The sequence below is a fragment of the Rattus norvegicus genome, chromosome 2, assembly GCF_036323735.1.
Source record: "Rattus norvegicus strain BN/NHsdMcwi chromosome 2, GRCr8, whole genome shotgun sequence".
Classification (NCBI taxonomy): Eukaryota; Metazoa; Chordata; class Mammalia; order Rodentia; family Muridae; genus Rattus; species Rattus norvegicus.
In genome coordinates, this window is record NC_086020.1 from 238,016,100 (window position 1) to 238,032,014 (window position 15,915).

At 38.5% G+C, this 15,915-nt stretch overlaps 1 protein-coding gene across 15 annotated transcripts in view; it reads right to left on the reverse strand.

Moving 5' to 3' along the window:
• Positions 1-15,915, reverse strand: part of Spata1 (spermatogenesis associated 1) — a 45,453-nt gene that overhangs the window by 6,697 nt on the left and 22,841 nt on the right. For 6 of the 15 annotated variants that reach the window (XM_063282241.1, XM_063282240.1, XM_063282239.1 and 3 more), the window contains 7 exon segments: positions 14,982-15,075; positions 14,406-14,487; positions 11,311-11,419; positions 10,600-10,725; positions 3,561-3,739; positions 2,844-2,942; positions 685-772 (listed from right to left, as the gene is read on the reverse strand). In XM_063282241.1, the coding sequence (XP_063138311.1) occupies positions 685-772; positions 2,844-2,942; positions 3,561-3,739; positions 10,600-10,725; positions 11,311-11,419; positions 14,406-14,487; positions 14,982-15,075 (777 nt within the window). 15 annotated transcript variants of the gene reach the window in all.

Consider the following 15,915-nt stretch of genomic DNA (forward strand, 5'->3'; position numbering starts at 1 on the left):
CACGGTTGGTGACAACCACAGTTACTGAGGATCTGACTCACTCTTCCTGTACACACATGGTACACAGACATACATACATCCATGCATATAAAATTAAATACAAATAAAACAAATCATTACATTTTATTATTTCCTTTGAACTCCATTACATAATTCCTATCTTCTTTACATATAATCCCCTTCCAAATTAGAATGAATGATTTATCACCTATCTGCTATGACAATACTGTATTTTCTATTTACATAGTTATTTATGACAGTAAAACTATTTACTCCCATGGTATATGTTGAATAATTATATTTCTAAGATTCATCTTACATTTCTAAAATCAATACAAATTAAATTATTAGACACAAATTTGTTGTAGTTGAAATTGTTTTTAATCAAAATGTGATTAACAAAATTATATATCCTGGCAAATACACTGGTATTTACTGAAATACATGTTTTGCTAATCATTAATTTTGCCATTATATTGGCCTATAATTTAAGTTTATTAAATAATAAGCAATTATAAAATATAGTACTACAAAATAGGTAATAGACTCAAAATCTTTAAAATAAACAGCTACTATATAGATTTATGCTATAATTTGCACTACATGCACAAAAAATAAAAATTAAATCTATTTTAAATTTTGTTCAATTAAGTATTTAAAATTTCAAGAGATAAATGAACATACATATTGGAGATCGGAAAGGTGTACCCATTTTCTTCTGTGTCAGATCAGCTCTTAATGTCTGTAAATCCGAAGCTGCTTGTTTCCTCATCTGTGGAAAGAGGTGCCTTTAAAGAGTGAACTTCATCTCATCCTCCCACAGCGCATCATGGGTGGGGCTGTCCTCAGTTGCCCTGCCTGCCTTCACTCTGACTAGGTCACCACAGTGCGCTCATACATTATGCACCCTGTGACAGGCTCGGCTGCTAACTCTGTGCAGGAGATAGTGAGTGCCCTTTATGAGTATTCGAAGGTCAGTTGAAAACACAGAATGAAAAGAACCTTATTTTTTATGTTAGCTTTAAAATCTCGGTGCGCAACAAGTAAAACATGCTGACCAGACCCTGAACACAGACTCTCAGTGAAGGACAGGAAATGAAGAAACACATAGGATATACTCTGCGCCCAAGAAGCTCCTCAGGTCTTAAACCTTTGGTTTTCCTCATTCTGTAAATAGCAAACCTGAGGCCAACCAGCAGCTAAGTCGTTGTCAGACGTGAAGCGCAGGCTGGAGCAGCTGTGTGCTGTTCCGCACACTTTGTGAAGAGTAAAGAACTCAGGCTTCCCTGGGTCCCTGGTGTCACATGCTCTATTTTTAAACAAAGTTTGTTAAGACACAGCATTAAACCCTTAGAAGCACTACTTATTCTCTGCTACCTTGAATAAACACGGCTGCAAAGGACTCAGGCCTGCTTTCTGCCCCTATTTCTGATTAGCATTGGTGGGGTTGTTTTAGGTAGTTCAGGAATCAATAAACACTTAGTACTGGTTGTATAGCCTTTAGCCATTATGGTTAAGTAGAGGATTTTTTCTCCTATTCCATAAGTCAAAAACTTTATTTTCTTTGTGTCTTTAAAACTAAATTATTATTTATGCTCAAGTCATAAGTCAAATTTGTAAATTAAACTCCATACAGGAGGCGGAATCTAATGTGCACGTGTTCCAGAGGAAAGCAGAGGAAATCGCAATGGAAGGTCTGGGGACCCTCTTTTCTGAGTCCCCACTATCTTCAGGTGTACAAGTCCGCACTCTGCCTTCCTCTCCACATGTTGAACACACAGTTCTCCTCCCTGGACAAGGTGGTTTTGATTGCATAAGTTATCCTGTTCTTTTCCTCCTAAGTCTTAAGCACCCTAGTGTGAGGCAGCCTTGAGGGAAATGAGATGCCTAGACTGCACTGTCCAAAGTAGTGGGCCACTGTGAATTTAAATTAACAAATGGAGGGTAGAAGTGCTAACCATTCTCAACAGTGAGGGACACGTCTCCACTCTAGAAAGTTCTGAGTCAGTGCTAATTCCAGAAAGTGATAATTGTGTACCATGAAGCTAACCTGGACAAAGAGTAAGTGGACAATTTCTGGGATTTCAGTTCTATGTATATAGAAGGAATATAGAGTCTCACGTTCAACAAAAGAGTTTTTATGTTTTAATCCCAGCAGAGAAGTGCTTGTCTATCATGCACAGTGGGCTACAAGAATCTCAGGGCTGAAACAAAGCAAAAAACAAAACAAACAAAACAAACCAACATATGCTTCCTATGTAAAAGCTGCAGCAAAGGCACACCTACTTCAGAGACTATTCCTATGATCCAGTTACACATAACTTTATCAAACCGTGGAGAAGGCTCTACACCACATACTGAGTATCTAGTGTACAAAAGCTCCTACTGGAGAAATAAAGTGAGGCGTCTCACCTCTGGAGGAAGTTTAGCATTCATCAGAGGAGCCATGCTCCACATGTATGAAATAACAAGAAAATGATTGCCCAGGAACAGGGAAGACATGTGGGAGTTAGGGGCTTAACTAGAAGTTCATTAAATTTATCAATGTCTGAAATATAGAACCTCATGCATGCTACACAACTAAAGGAAAACAATTTTTAAAATTTTAACATGTCCTTTAGCCTTAATTACTTTTAGTAACCTTTTACCTTTGCCTGTTACATGCATCTTTTTATTGTATTTAGTTTTCCTTATGCATTTGTACATCATCTTCTAATTAATGCTAATGAATCAATTTAAGAAGAGTCAGTCCTGGCTACCCTTATAACATTGATAGTCAAGGTTCAAATGCCACTTTATTTCAAAATAAATTTTATAATCTGTTTAGGAAAAATATAGATTACCTTAACTTCTAATATGAGTTTCATTTTATCAGTATCCAACTTTCTCTTAAGTTGGTCAATAGCATGTTGTACTTCGGTGATCTGGATTATAAGATAATTCTGTGTGAGACATAAAATCATTTATTTAGTATATCTGAATATTAAGTATAAATAGCCTTATGAACATAGACTATGAAATGGTGGTCAAAATAAGACCTGTCGTGTTAGGTATCTGTATTTCTTTTGAGTTCTTGTGCATTAGGAATTACTTTCTCTTTGGTTCTACACTAGTCAATTATTATTTTTAAGAACTGAGTCTGGCATTGGGGTGCACATCTGTGACCTCAATATTGAGGAAGCTGAGGCAGTAGAATCTCAGTTTAAGGCCAGGCTGGACACAGAGGAAGATCCTGTCTTGTAACAAAATCGGTATTTGTAAAATGCACCATCAGTTTAATGTCATTAACACTATTAACTTACGAAGATATTAGCAAACACCTAAAAATCAGCATAGTGTTTTATTGGCTGAGTCAAATTAGGAATATGTTTAAAAATACTTAATTGTTAAACTGTTTTATATAAGAAAATCTATTCAGTTCTGCCAATTGACCTCTACCAAGGTAAAGGAAAGATTTTTATATTTCATAACTCTGGGCCCAGTTTCTCTCCTGTTGTAAAAACATGATCCTACTTCCTGGGTAGGACTTTTCTAGCAGAAGAGAGCACAGTTTACAGTACCTTAGAATCTGAGATGTTTGCCAGATTCCTTGGTCGCATCTTGATCTCCCTGGCTTCAAGCTGCATGAGCAGTTTTTTATAGTAAAGTTCCAAATCTTCTCGAAGTTTTGTTAAGACTTCCTCCAATGATGCTGTGACTTTCTTAGTGTCAAAATATTTTTTCTTCCAGCTATCACAGGCTACAAACAAAACACAAACTACAAAAGTTATAGGCTGTTACTGTTAAAGGGTTAAACTTTTGAGACAGGAAAGACCCTAGAGTTTAATAACAACAACAAGAACAAGTAAGAAACAACCAATTAAAAAATTCTCCTCTTTTTTCCATCTCTTATAGACTTATTAAATACTTTAGAGCTGAGAGAAACACTTGCTAATTAACAACATGATTAGTGTGTTGGTTTGAATGAGAAGGACCTCTATAGGCTCATGTACTTGAATGCTTGGCTCAAAGTTAGTAGAACTCATTGAGAAGGATTAGGAGGTGTGGCCTTGTTGGGAGATAGGAGTGGGGATGGACTTGAAAGTTTCAAAAGCCCATGCCAGGCACAGTCTCTCTTTTTATCTCCTGCTTGTGTATCAGACATGAGCTCTCAGCTACTGCCCCAAGTGCCATGCCACCCTGCTTGCTGCCATATTCCCCACCATGATGCTGATGGACTAACTCTCTGAAACTGTAAACTAGCAACCAACTAAAGGTTTTTTGTTAAAAGTTGCCTTGGTGATGGTGTCTCTTAACTGCAATATAAAAGTAACTAAGACAATCCTGTAACTAACTCTATATCAAAGGGACTAGGGTGTTGCTGTGACAGACTTTACATGTTGCCTGTTGGATGAATGCTGACTTTAGGAATTTGGATTAAGAAAGTGGTTTAATGCTGTAAGCAGGGCTTTACTGGACCATCCTAGGAAGAACCTGGAAGACAGTCGTGCTGAAAGCCATGTAATGATGGAGGCCCAGATCAATGTTTCAGGGGGAACAAAATTAGCATCTGGGCCAGAGACAGTTACTGAAATCTTTCGGCAAAGAAAGGAGCTACTTTTTGCCTTTCTCCTAAGAATCTGCCTGAGGTTCAATGGAAGCGTTTTGGACTAATATGACTGGCAGCAGATATTCAAGACAACTTCGTACTGACCATGTCAGATGGTCATACAGATCTACAGTGAAAAAAGAGCGAGCTGGGCAAGAAGAAAATAAAATGTGAGTCTGAGGAGAAAGGAGCATAAGGAAATTAGTGCTGGAGCCAAGTCCTGTGCTCAGAGAAACGAGAAGTTTAAAGAAAGGCCTGATGCTAAATTGATAATAAGTGTAATAATTCTGCAACCTGTGAAAGGAAAAGGATCAAAGAATTTCCTCAGACTATAAAAACACCAAGGAAAGCTTATGCAGATGTAATTAAGAAGGGGCCAGCTTTGGGCTCAAGCAAGAAGACCGTGGCAGCTTCATCCATGTGGATCTGGCTGCAGAATCAAGGATATAGGAATAAAAGGGTTACAGAGTCTTCCTCCATAGTCACAGAGCACAGCTGAGGCCAGATGTGTTGCAGGGCACTCACTGTATGGAGGCTCAGAGCCATTTGTGTGAAGCTGTGAAAGTGAACCTGGATTGTACTGGACTCCAAGGTTTTGGAAATGCCAGAGCCCTGGGATGTCTGCTGAGAGCGATAAACGAGGAGTAGGAACGACCCAATGGAGAGAAGTGCACTGCAGTCAACACAGCTGGAAGAGCCTCAGAGCCATCTAAGCCCTTTGATACAGAGTCAGTTACAGGACTCAGCGTTGGCACTGCTGGGTTTAGTCTTGCTTTGGTCCAGCTTCTCCTCATTTTTCTTCCTTTTGTGATGGTAACGGATGCAGGATGCACAGCTTAGAGTAAGCATTGGGGAAACCAGAATTGGCGACCACATTGGACAATTTTCTTCAACAGTAGGAAAATGGATGATATCTAGTCACCTGGATTGCCAGAATGATAAGTGATCAATAAACCTGGTGATTCTTTGCTACTCTATTAGAAGCCAGCCTCCACCTGGATCCCCCCAATGCCCTGAGTGTTACTTAGGCTCTAGTCCTGCAGTGAATAGAACACATCCACCTGAAAGAGGCACTGTGTATTTTAAATACCTCACCAATAGAACCTATCCCGATGCTTATCACAGATCCTTCCTCTGGGGCTAGCACTGAGCTCTGTTGATCAGCCAATAGAATTCATCCTTACTATACAGGTCACAGATAACAAGTTCTACTATGTTTAAATGTGCAAGAAAAGTGAACCACGAGGTCACTCTCTGGAGAGCTATGGCTCAAGTTTCCTCAAAGATGGCACTGTACCAAGTTTCATTCCTCACCTCTTCCAGATCAACACCCCTTCCACGGCCATACACATAGCACCTGTGCCATTGTATGTTGGAGGTATGTAATTCGCTTAATTTTATAAGCAGTTACATTTAGTAGTAACTGCTACTTGATTCTCGAGAAACTGGGCTTTTAGTGTTTTAAACACGCGACTGAAAGATTATACACATTTGAAGCTGCTTGTAATTCTTGGATTAGGATTGGGGGTTTGGGTTTGTTGGAGATTGTATGTTACTGGGGGTGGGCTTTGCGGTTTCTAAAGTCTCTGTCAGGCTTATTCTTTCTTTGCCTCCTACTGTGGATCAAATGCAAGTACTTAGTTATTATACCATGTCTGCTTGCCTGTTGCCATGTCTCCCGCCATATTGGACTAACCCTCTGAAACTGTAAGTAAGCCCCTAGTAAAATGCTTTATTTGTAAGTTGCCATGGTCATGGTGACTCTTTACAGCAATAAAGGCACTTAGAAATATACATCTATGAACCATAGTCAGGCTTTTCTTTAAAAAAAAGTCTTTATTAAAAAGTATTGAGGCCATCACAGAGAAAGCTCAGAGTACCTAAATTCAGTTCCCAGCACCCACATCAGGAAATTCATAACTACCTCTAACTCTAGTTCCAGGGCATCTGATATCATTTTCTAGTCTGTGCAGGTATATACATATACATATACATATACATATACATATACATATACATATACATATACATATACATATACATATAATCTGTTCGTGTATTCACATAAATACTTTTTTTAAAAAAATTGATAATAGAATATACACAAATATATTTTTATTTTATTTTTGAAAGATATGATAAATTCTAAGGCTGTTTCATTGATTCAACCACCATATCAATTTGTTTTGTGGAATCCACTGACTCAGATTCACAATGTACCAAAGTTACTCTGCAAACATTTCCCTTATGTTCTGTAGCATAGTATGACAGTTGGTCATTACTAACCTAACTGGATCTGGGGTGACCTGTGATGCATCTCTGCGTGTATCCCGGAGGCACCCAGCGAGGATGGAGGATAGAAGATCTATCCTGACTCTGAGTGGTGGCAGACCATGGGTTGGGATCCCCACAGAATAAAAAGAAATGGGGTGGGGGAGAGAAAGCTAGGACACCAGCATTCACCTCTCTGCTTCCTGCCTGGACCAGTCATCTGCTGTTCTCTCCACATGCCTTCTGCACTGGAAAGGAATTTATCCCTTCTTAAGCGTGAGGCAAAATTCCTTTTCAGGTTGCTTCTATCAGGTGTTGTGTCACAACAATGAAAAAGGTAATTAATACAGGCAAGTTCTCAAACCTGAGGCCCTTTGCTGAGAAAAGTAAATTATTTTAGTACTAAGGAAAGTCTAAATAAAACAGTCTTCTTGGCAGTATGTCACCAGATTGCCCTGTGTTTATTTCTTTGAGGTTATCATAGAACTGAGAACGTAATGAAAAATTCTACATTTAAGATGGTTTGATGACAGTCGCATAGCTGCATGGAACCTCAGCTCTGTACGTAGCTGTCTCTCTCTCTCCAAGCCCAGCCATCCATCCTCAGCCGCTCATACTTGTGCCAGTGGCAGCCAACAATGTTCTATCCTTGTCTGTGTAATGCTAGGTCTGCTGCTGGCTCCCGTCTGTACTGACATCTTTCGAAAGCTGCACTATCTTCTGAGCTGTCCCTCTGACCCTGTAACCATTACTCCACACAATGGTAATTATCATCTTCACTTAAAAAACTAATTTTAGAGTGCTGGGGCTTAAAAACATGACAATTTTACTGCAAGGCTCTAGGAGTTCTCTCTCCCTCTCCCTCTCCCTCTCCCCCTCCTTCCCTCCTTCCCTCCCTCCCTTCCCATCCCTCTCTCCCTCTCTCAATGTAGTCCTGGCTGTTCTGGAACTTGTGTAGATCAGGTTGGCTGTGAATCTGCCTGCCTTTGCCTCCCAAGTGCTGAGATTAAAGGTGTGTGCCTTGGTGCTAAAATATTAAGACTATGTAAATACCCAGTTAAAATTCTCCAAAGCTTCTACCTTACTTAGAAGAAAACCCAATGGCTTTGACTTGAGTTTTCTGAATTTGTTTTGTTTTGTTTGTTCGTTTTCTACATTCCACTGTATTTGGCATGTTCTAGCTACAATGACCTTGTTTCATCCCTGAATACCACAAGGCCATCTTTTTCTCTTCACCTGGATGTGCATGGTTCCTCTTATGCAAACTGCTGTTTCTTGCCTGACTCATTAATCTGATTTGGGTGTTTGTTGAGAAATACCTTCCTAGAAACCCAAGCTAAGGCCAATGATGTGTTACTCTTAACTGTGCTGTTTTTTAATGTATTTCTAAAAATGTTTTCTCGCCTGCATGCTCATCTGGCCGGCTTGTGCGCATTTCCCAGAGGCAGAGGCATTGGATCTCTTGGAACTGAAGCCAGAGGTGACTGATAGCTACTGTATGTCCGTTGAGACCTGATCTCAGATCCTCTGGAAAAGCACGCAGCCAGTTCTCCAGCCCCAACTGTGACCTTTTAGTTTTAAAATGTGGACCACTAGCTGATATTGTCTTACTATCAGTCTCCTACCATTTGGAAGCATGCTTCTCATGGCAGGGCCAGAACCTGTCTATTCTGTTCATTGCTGCATCCTTAGTACTTAAAATAATCAGCACACAGCAGGATCATGAGATCTCTGTCTCTCTGTGTGCATTAGTTTTGAAGTAATAAGTGACTAATAGTTTCCATTTTAGATACGGAAAGAGTAATAAGTTCAAGGAAAAGGAAAACCTTGCCTAAGTAAAAGACTGACTCAGGTTTGGAATCTGGGCCCTGTGACTTCTACTCCAGTGTTCATTAGATTCCTCCAGCATTACTCAAGGCCGAGTCACTGCTGTGGATTCTAAGATAACAATTCAATATTCCTAAACATGTCCTTCAGACATTATGAAATGGTCCGTGGCCTTCAAGCTACTTTTTGTGCTGTTGAGTATTTTGCTATAAATTAAGAATTCTAAAATAAATTAATTCTACATATGGCTTTTTCTTCATAATCCTCAAATGCAACCCAAAAGGAAGGCCTCCCAAATCTTTTAACATTTCTCAAATCATTGTCAGTAGAGGAATTTTAATTCTAACATGGCTTCTCTGGAAGAGATCACATCTAAAGACATTCTAGGTCTGTATGATCTAGCTGGAATATATACATGCCTTTAATCCTAGGAACAGAGGCCAAGCAGATCTCTGAGTTCAAGGCAAGCATGGTATAGAACAAATTTCAAGTAACAGAAAGTTTGGGTCCAGTCATGGTGGTACACACCTTTAATCTCAGCACTCAGGAGACAGAAACATGTAGGTCTCTGAGTTCTAGTCAATTCGATTAAGTCAGTCAATTGAGAGGCAGTTGAGTTTAAGGCAGTTCAGTTTGTAGAATACAGAGGCAGTTTTTACTGGGAGAGTTTTACAGAGAGAAGCTGAAGATAGAACCAGCCAGACACAGGTAAAGACAGAATGAGTCGGAGAATGAGAAGGAGCCAGAAGATTAGAACATATTGCCAGTATTAGTACAAGGCCAAGCAGTGCAAGTCAGTCAGAAGCTGAAAGACGCCAGTTTGAGTCAGTCAGCATAGAGAGGAGTTTGAGCCAGAACAGCTGAGGTGAGCATCCAGCCAGAGCTCAGAAAGCTAGAAAGAGTGAGCTTATTCAGATGTGAGTCTCAGAGGCTGAAAACATTCTAGGCCTAGATAAGATTATATGGAGGCTAGAAGCTTCCAGGACTAGGCTTAGGTTAGCAGACAGAGGCAGTAAGCCTCTGAGATAACAGTTACATCAGGCAAATAAAAGATGCTTTTACAATTATCTTACACTTTTTTCATCCTGGCTTACGTTTCCATTCATTCCCACGAGCCCTAACCATATTCCTTCTGATTATATTGCAAGATTCTCCTAAGTCCCTTCACTTATCCACATCAGTAAAGCAGAAAGGCACATATATCCCAGCATTAAGCACTCAGGGCAGCTCCAAGATTCCAAGACAGCTCCTACAGCCTGAGGTAGATGACCTTGGATGACCTGTAGGAAACAAGCCAGTGAGCTGAGTAGAAATGAGCAGAAGGACAAGGTAGAAGAGGATCGTTGAGGGCTAGGGAAAAGAAGGCTCAGAGTCAAGAAGCACATCTGGGTCCTAGCATAGCCAATGCTTTCTGGAGGCTTTCTTGAGTTTTATCCCATCCAATTTAAGTGTTCTTCCTTTGAATTCCTACCCATACAATTGTGTAGTTCCTTTATAATAGCACTAAACAGGAGGTCTTATTTGTTCTTGTTAGTTATCATTTCCCCATTGGACTCTAGACTTAGGGTCATGATTGTGTGCCTGTCAGTATCTCCCCAGCCCTTACGACAGTGTCTACATCTACTAACCACATGAGTACATATTTAATAAATGAGTGAAGGAATTAAGTAAAAATAAGTTTTGGTGACAAAAATATTTGCATTTTAATGTATAAAGCCTTATGCAAAACATGTATAAAAGTTGAATGACTGTGTTTTCTATATTGAATTAATGTCAACCAAGTATTACTTAAACTGTAACAAGTGAAACAGTAAATATTAATTACAATTCTATTGTTTATGCTGTAAGTATCACCTTGTATAACTTAGGATTAGTTTCATTTATAGTTACAAAATCTGGGTGATAAACTTTACCATGATATCGTTTTGATTTACTTTGTTCAAACAGCTTTTCAACTTTTTTAATTAGTTCTTCTCTAATATTTTCCAGATATTTCCGTTCTTCCTTTACTTGCTTCATTTGTTCAATAATCTTTTCTCCTAGAGAGATGATAGCCTAGTTATTAATTCTGAAAAGCTAAAAGATATTTCATATTCCAAAAGACAGAGTTAAAAACCCAGAAGTATGTAAACAACAAGAATGAAATATAACCAAAAAATGTTTTTCTTTCTGCTATGGAAAAAAAGGAGGAGACATTTTGATTTGCATGGATTTATAAAACAGTGTATTTCTTCTGCATTTACATATATGTGTGAAACTAGGTAGTCAGGTTTGAGTTACTCTTGAAATTTTTTAGTTTATTTATTTGGGGCCCAAAGTAAATATTAATATTAGCTAATATCTATATAATACTATACAATACTATAACAAACACAAAATTAATATAATGCAGCTTTTTGTTACAATAAAATATGTATAACAAAATTTACCATTTAACTGTTTTCAGAGTACAATTAGGTGGCATTAATTTACTTGCAATGTTGTTCCCACCATCCAGCTCCATAACTTAAAAAGTAATCATGAGCTGAAACTTTCCGGCCATTAAACAGCAATTCCTTATTAACATAGTTAACTTTGCCTTGCCTCACACAGAAATATATATACTCAGTGTCACAAATACTTACTCTCAATTTTCAATAATGAGGTATCCACTAATCTTGAAGAAACACGTTGAGAAGGAAATGAAGGAAAATCAATCAGATCTGGCAGGGCGCTGTGCTCCTTGTCGCACACCTGTGAGCAAGTGTGAGGATGGACAGAAGATGACAGGAGGAAGCAACACTCTTTTATTTTGTCCACCAATGTTTGCTAATGCATACTAGCAATGTCCTTTTTATTGTATAGTGATCAACTCCCAATTCTATATTTATAGCTATAGTTATTTCTTATGTCTCATCTTTCCATTTCACTAATCATTGGATATTTTATGAAGACCATATAAGCAAAAGCTTTAAAAATTCATTATCTTTCTTCCAAATGTGATTTCTTTTCAAGAGTTCTAGTCTTGGTGGCTTGATATAATAACTTCTTTAAGTTTTAAGATGGCTACTGATGTTTGTTACCTGGAGTCAATTTTGATAACTTATACTTGCCAAGAAAATTGATGAGTCCACTGCATTTTCAAAATGTTAGCGTATTGTTTTGTATCTTATTCTTCTATGTCCTACCTCCACTGCTTATATTTATATTTCTTCTTTCTCCTTTTCTTCTTCCTTCTCCTCCTCCTCTTCTTCCTCCTTGTTTTTGCACTTATATACTTGTTTTGTGTGTGCTTTATGACCATAGAGGTCAGAGGACAGCTTGCGGTTCTCTCCCTCCATCAGGTGGGCCCTGGTGTTATCTATCAGGCTTCATGGCAAGCACCTAACCCTGCCGAACCATGTGCCAGCTCTTGTCTCAGTTGTCCTAATTTACCTGTTCTTGTCAGCTCAAGCCTTGCTGTGTTGACGTCTGTCTCATTATTTTTATAGGTCTTAAATTATTTTCAGTTCTACTAGGTTTTTAATTCTCTACTAGTTACTCCTTTTTAAAAATATTTATTATATGTAAGTCACTGTCTTCAGACACACCAGAAGAGGCCATTGGATCTCAGTACAGGGTTGTGAGCCACCATGTGGTTGCTGGGATTTGAACTCAGGACCTCTGGATGAACAATTAGTGCTCTTAACCACTGAGATGTCTCTCCAGCCCCTAGTTACAAAAATTTTAAATTAATCAAGTATTATTCATATTTTGTTTTCTTTCTGGAGTAAGTTATAGAATCAAGTTTCTACAAGGTAATAGAAATTAGGGGGGTTGGGGATTTAGCTCAGCGGTAGAGCGCTTGCCTAGGAAGCGCAAGGCCCTGGGTTCGGTCCCCAGCTCCAGAAAAAAAAGAACCAAAAAAAAAAAAAAAGAAATTAGGATTTCTCCATACATCTTTCCAAACACTATAAAAGGAAGTCAGGTAACTTATATGTACATCAGAAGATCACAGAATTCTGCAATTGTAAGTGGAACTCATTGTGCAGCCAGGAACTCAACATTAGAGCAGAGTCAGATGCAATTTATATTAGATAACACTACACAGATAGCATAGAAATGTCAACTATGATGCATTTTAGAGAGGCAAGACTCCACCAAGAGCAAAAAGGTTTGAATGAGAGGGTCCAAAAACAAGGAACTTGTAGTACAACCAATTTCAGCTTATCCTCAACTAGCTTACAAATAAATGAGAGTTGGACTACAGTTATTTTATTTGGCTTTGACAATTACTGGGCAGTCACCCCTAATCTACTCTTCTAATTGTAGGCCTGGCTACTTCCCCAGTGGTGTACCCCAGATACTTGTTTCTCCTAGCCCTGTGTTCATGCTTCCTCTTCCCTGACTACTGCTTCTTATCTCTTTCACTTTCTTCTTCCTCCTTCTCTCCTCCTCCAACAAAGTCACTTTAAACCCACCTGCCTCTAATCCCTTCAGTAATTGGCTGTAGCCAATTTTACTTAACCAATAGTTTTAAATAAAGGAACAAGGTTTGCATAACAAAAGCTTATAAACATAAGGAAGTAACTCTTAGGCCTAGAACTAGTGTAGAATTTACAACACATAGCAATAGACCAAAACTCAACAGGAACTGGGACTGGAGATTGCTATGATGACCAGATACAGTTTCTGAAAAAGTGAGGAAAGTGCTTTGAAAGAAGAGGTGTTTCTTGAGGGCTAATTGCCAAGATGAGAGTTCCACTGAGTTAAGGTAGCAGAAAAGAACCACTCAGCCACTGAAAATACCTGTATTTGATATCTCTGCAGGATGGAAAGATTGATTTCAGCTCTAGAGGTCTCAGTCCACAGCTGGCTTTCTCTATTACTAGTGTCTGTGATGAGACAGCGACATGGCACCATGACTGTATGGCCAAGCAAACCATTTGCTTCATAGTGGCCGGTACCAGAATAAGGTATCTACAAGTAGACTTCCCCTTCCTCCCCCTGTCCAGGCCCCCAGCATGCTTGGGCATGGAATCTTCATTTAGGTTGGATCTTCTATACTTTTCTCTCTGAAATCACCCTCACAGACACATCCAGAAATGTTCCTTCCTAATTCCTAGGCATATTTTAATCCAATTAAGTCAGCAATCAAGATTTATAACCATATCTTCCTCATAAGGTTTCACTGTTGCTTGCAGAGAAAATGGGAATTAAATTAGTAAGTACAAAATGCTTAGAAGAGTGCCTGGTGACAGATACTCATAGGTAGCTTACTAAATGTAGTACTTCTAGCACCTTAATGTTCTGAGTCCATGCTGCATATATCCACAAGATCCTCTCCAGGTCTTATTAGCTGCTGAGCATAAACTGGTGATGCAGGCTCCACTCGCTCCTTTAGACTTTTGCTATTGCGTGAATCCACACTGCTAGTAACTGGGCATTGGTGATAACAATCGACTACTTCTATAGACCCTGTCAACTCACTCAGGAAGTCTCTTCTAAGGAGCTAAGGTATTGACAGGTAAAGGTGAAAAGCACCTTTAAAAAGTGAAAACATTTAAGACAAAGCATTCTCATTTGGACATATTATCTCTTCACAAGAGCAGAAACAAAAGTTAAATCAACAGTGATGATATTTGATATTATAGGAAAATATGGCATTATAAATAAAAACATATTTAATCTGTAGCTCAGTTTTAATTTCTCTATTAATATTATATTGCAGTACTACATTTAAGCAAAATTTTAATCATACCAGTTTGGCTTGCCTTCTGTTGATGGTTGCCTTATCGTCCTCCTCACCCTCATCCTCATCATTATTTTTCCAAAGGAATGGACTTAAGAGAATAACAAATTTGAAGGGAATATTAAAGCTTGATTCCATGAGTATTAGTATCTACTCTTCATATAGGAATGATTGCTTTGATGTTTTAGAAATATAACTTAAATTGTTTAAAATTAACCTCAAATTGATGGGTGGCTTGTATCAGTAGTCCCAACTTTTTCCCTGGCTGAAGCAGAGGACTGCTTGAGCCTCGGAGTTTAGGACCAGTCTGGGCATCATAGGGAGACTCTGAGATATATATTTCTCTCAAACTCATTAATGGTCAACATAAACCACATTTAATTTGAATAGTAAAACAATACATCACTATGGATCTATGATGAGACTAAGAATTATTAGAAATGTAATTCTTGCGTGAATCAAACTCTCTTATTTATACAATTGTCATCTAATTTGAAAGGACTGCAAGATAAATCAGTGTGTAAATACATTCTTTCCCTTATACTCCAGAGTACAATATGTGTAATCACCATTTATACTAATTACCTTTTTACGTTCCCCAAACAATCATCTGACTCTTCCAATGATCCTGGCAACCTGGGATTTCCAAAGTGCTGTTGTGTAGGCTGGCTTTCCTCAGCTGGTGTTTTGTTCATACAATGGCAATTAAAATTCAAATAATGGGAAAATAGTAAAAATAAGCATTGTTTTCATATCTATACACTATAACCTTATCTCATGAACTTACTAGTACATATTTTCCAGAATAAGTTTTACAATATAACTCATAGTTTGTATGAGTAAAAGATTCTTTAGTGAACTCTTCTGGCCTCCTTGGACACTGCATGAATGTGGTGCATGTATATGCAGGCAAAACACAAATACATAAAAACAAAGAAACAAAAACTTCTTTTAACTTGAAGCTGTATGATTTTAATCTACTACTCATTTCCCGGTTGATACTGGCAATTTTGTAAAGTAAGCAGGAATTTACAAAATGATCTCATTAATATTAAATGAATCAAAATTAGACGTAACAGCTGCTTAAAACAGTAAAGCCCGCTCTGCTCCCTACCTCATCCACCTCGCTCAGAAATGCTAATGCAAACCTAGTAGGTCTGTGGCCTCTCTGGCAGGGTCTGGGAACTGGCCATTCCAGCCGACAATACGAAGCATGATGTACAGCAGCAGGGGACATCTGTGCATCTTCATAACAAGAGACCCCTTTCTATATTTTCTCTTGAATGATAAGGATGGTTTGTGAGGATTATGGAGTCACAGAAAAGGAGTAACTTGGAAACTGAGATGTGCACCGTGAATTGTTTGTGACAAAATGAAAGAGGAATCCAAGCAAATAAATGGCAGGTGAGGGTGCAGAGTACTAATATGTGTATAACAGCTTTAATCAGCAGGGAAAATGCAATAAGCCTCTCATTCAGTGCTCTAAACGTGGCCTTAACTAAAACACAGCCCAGGTCCT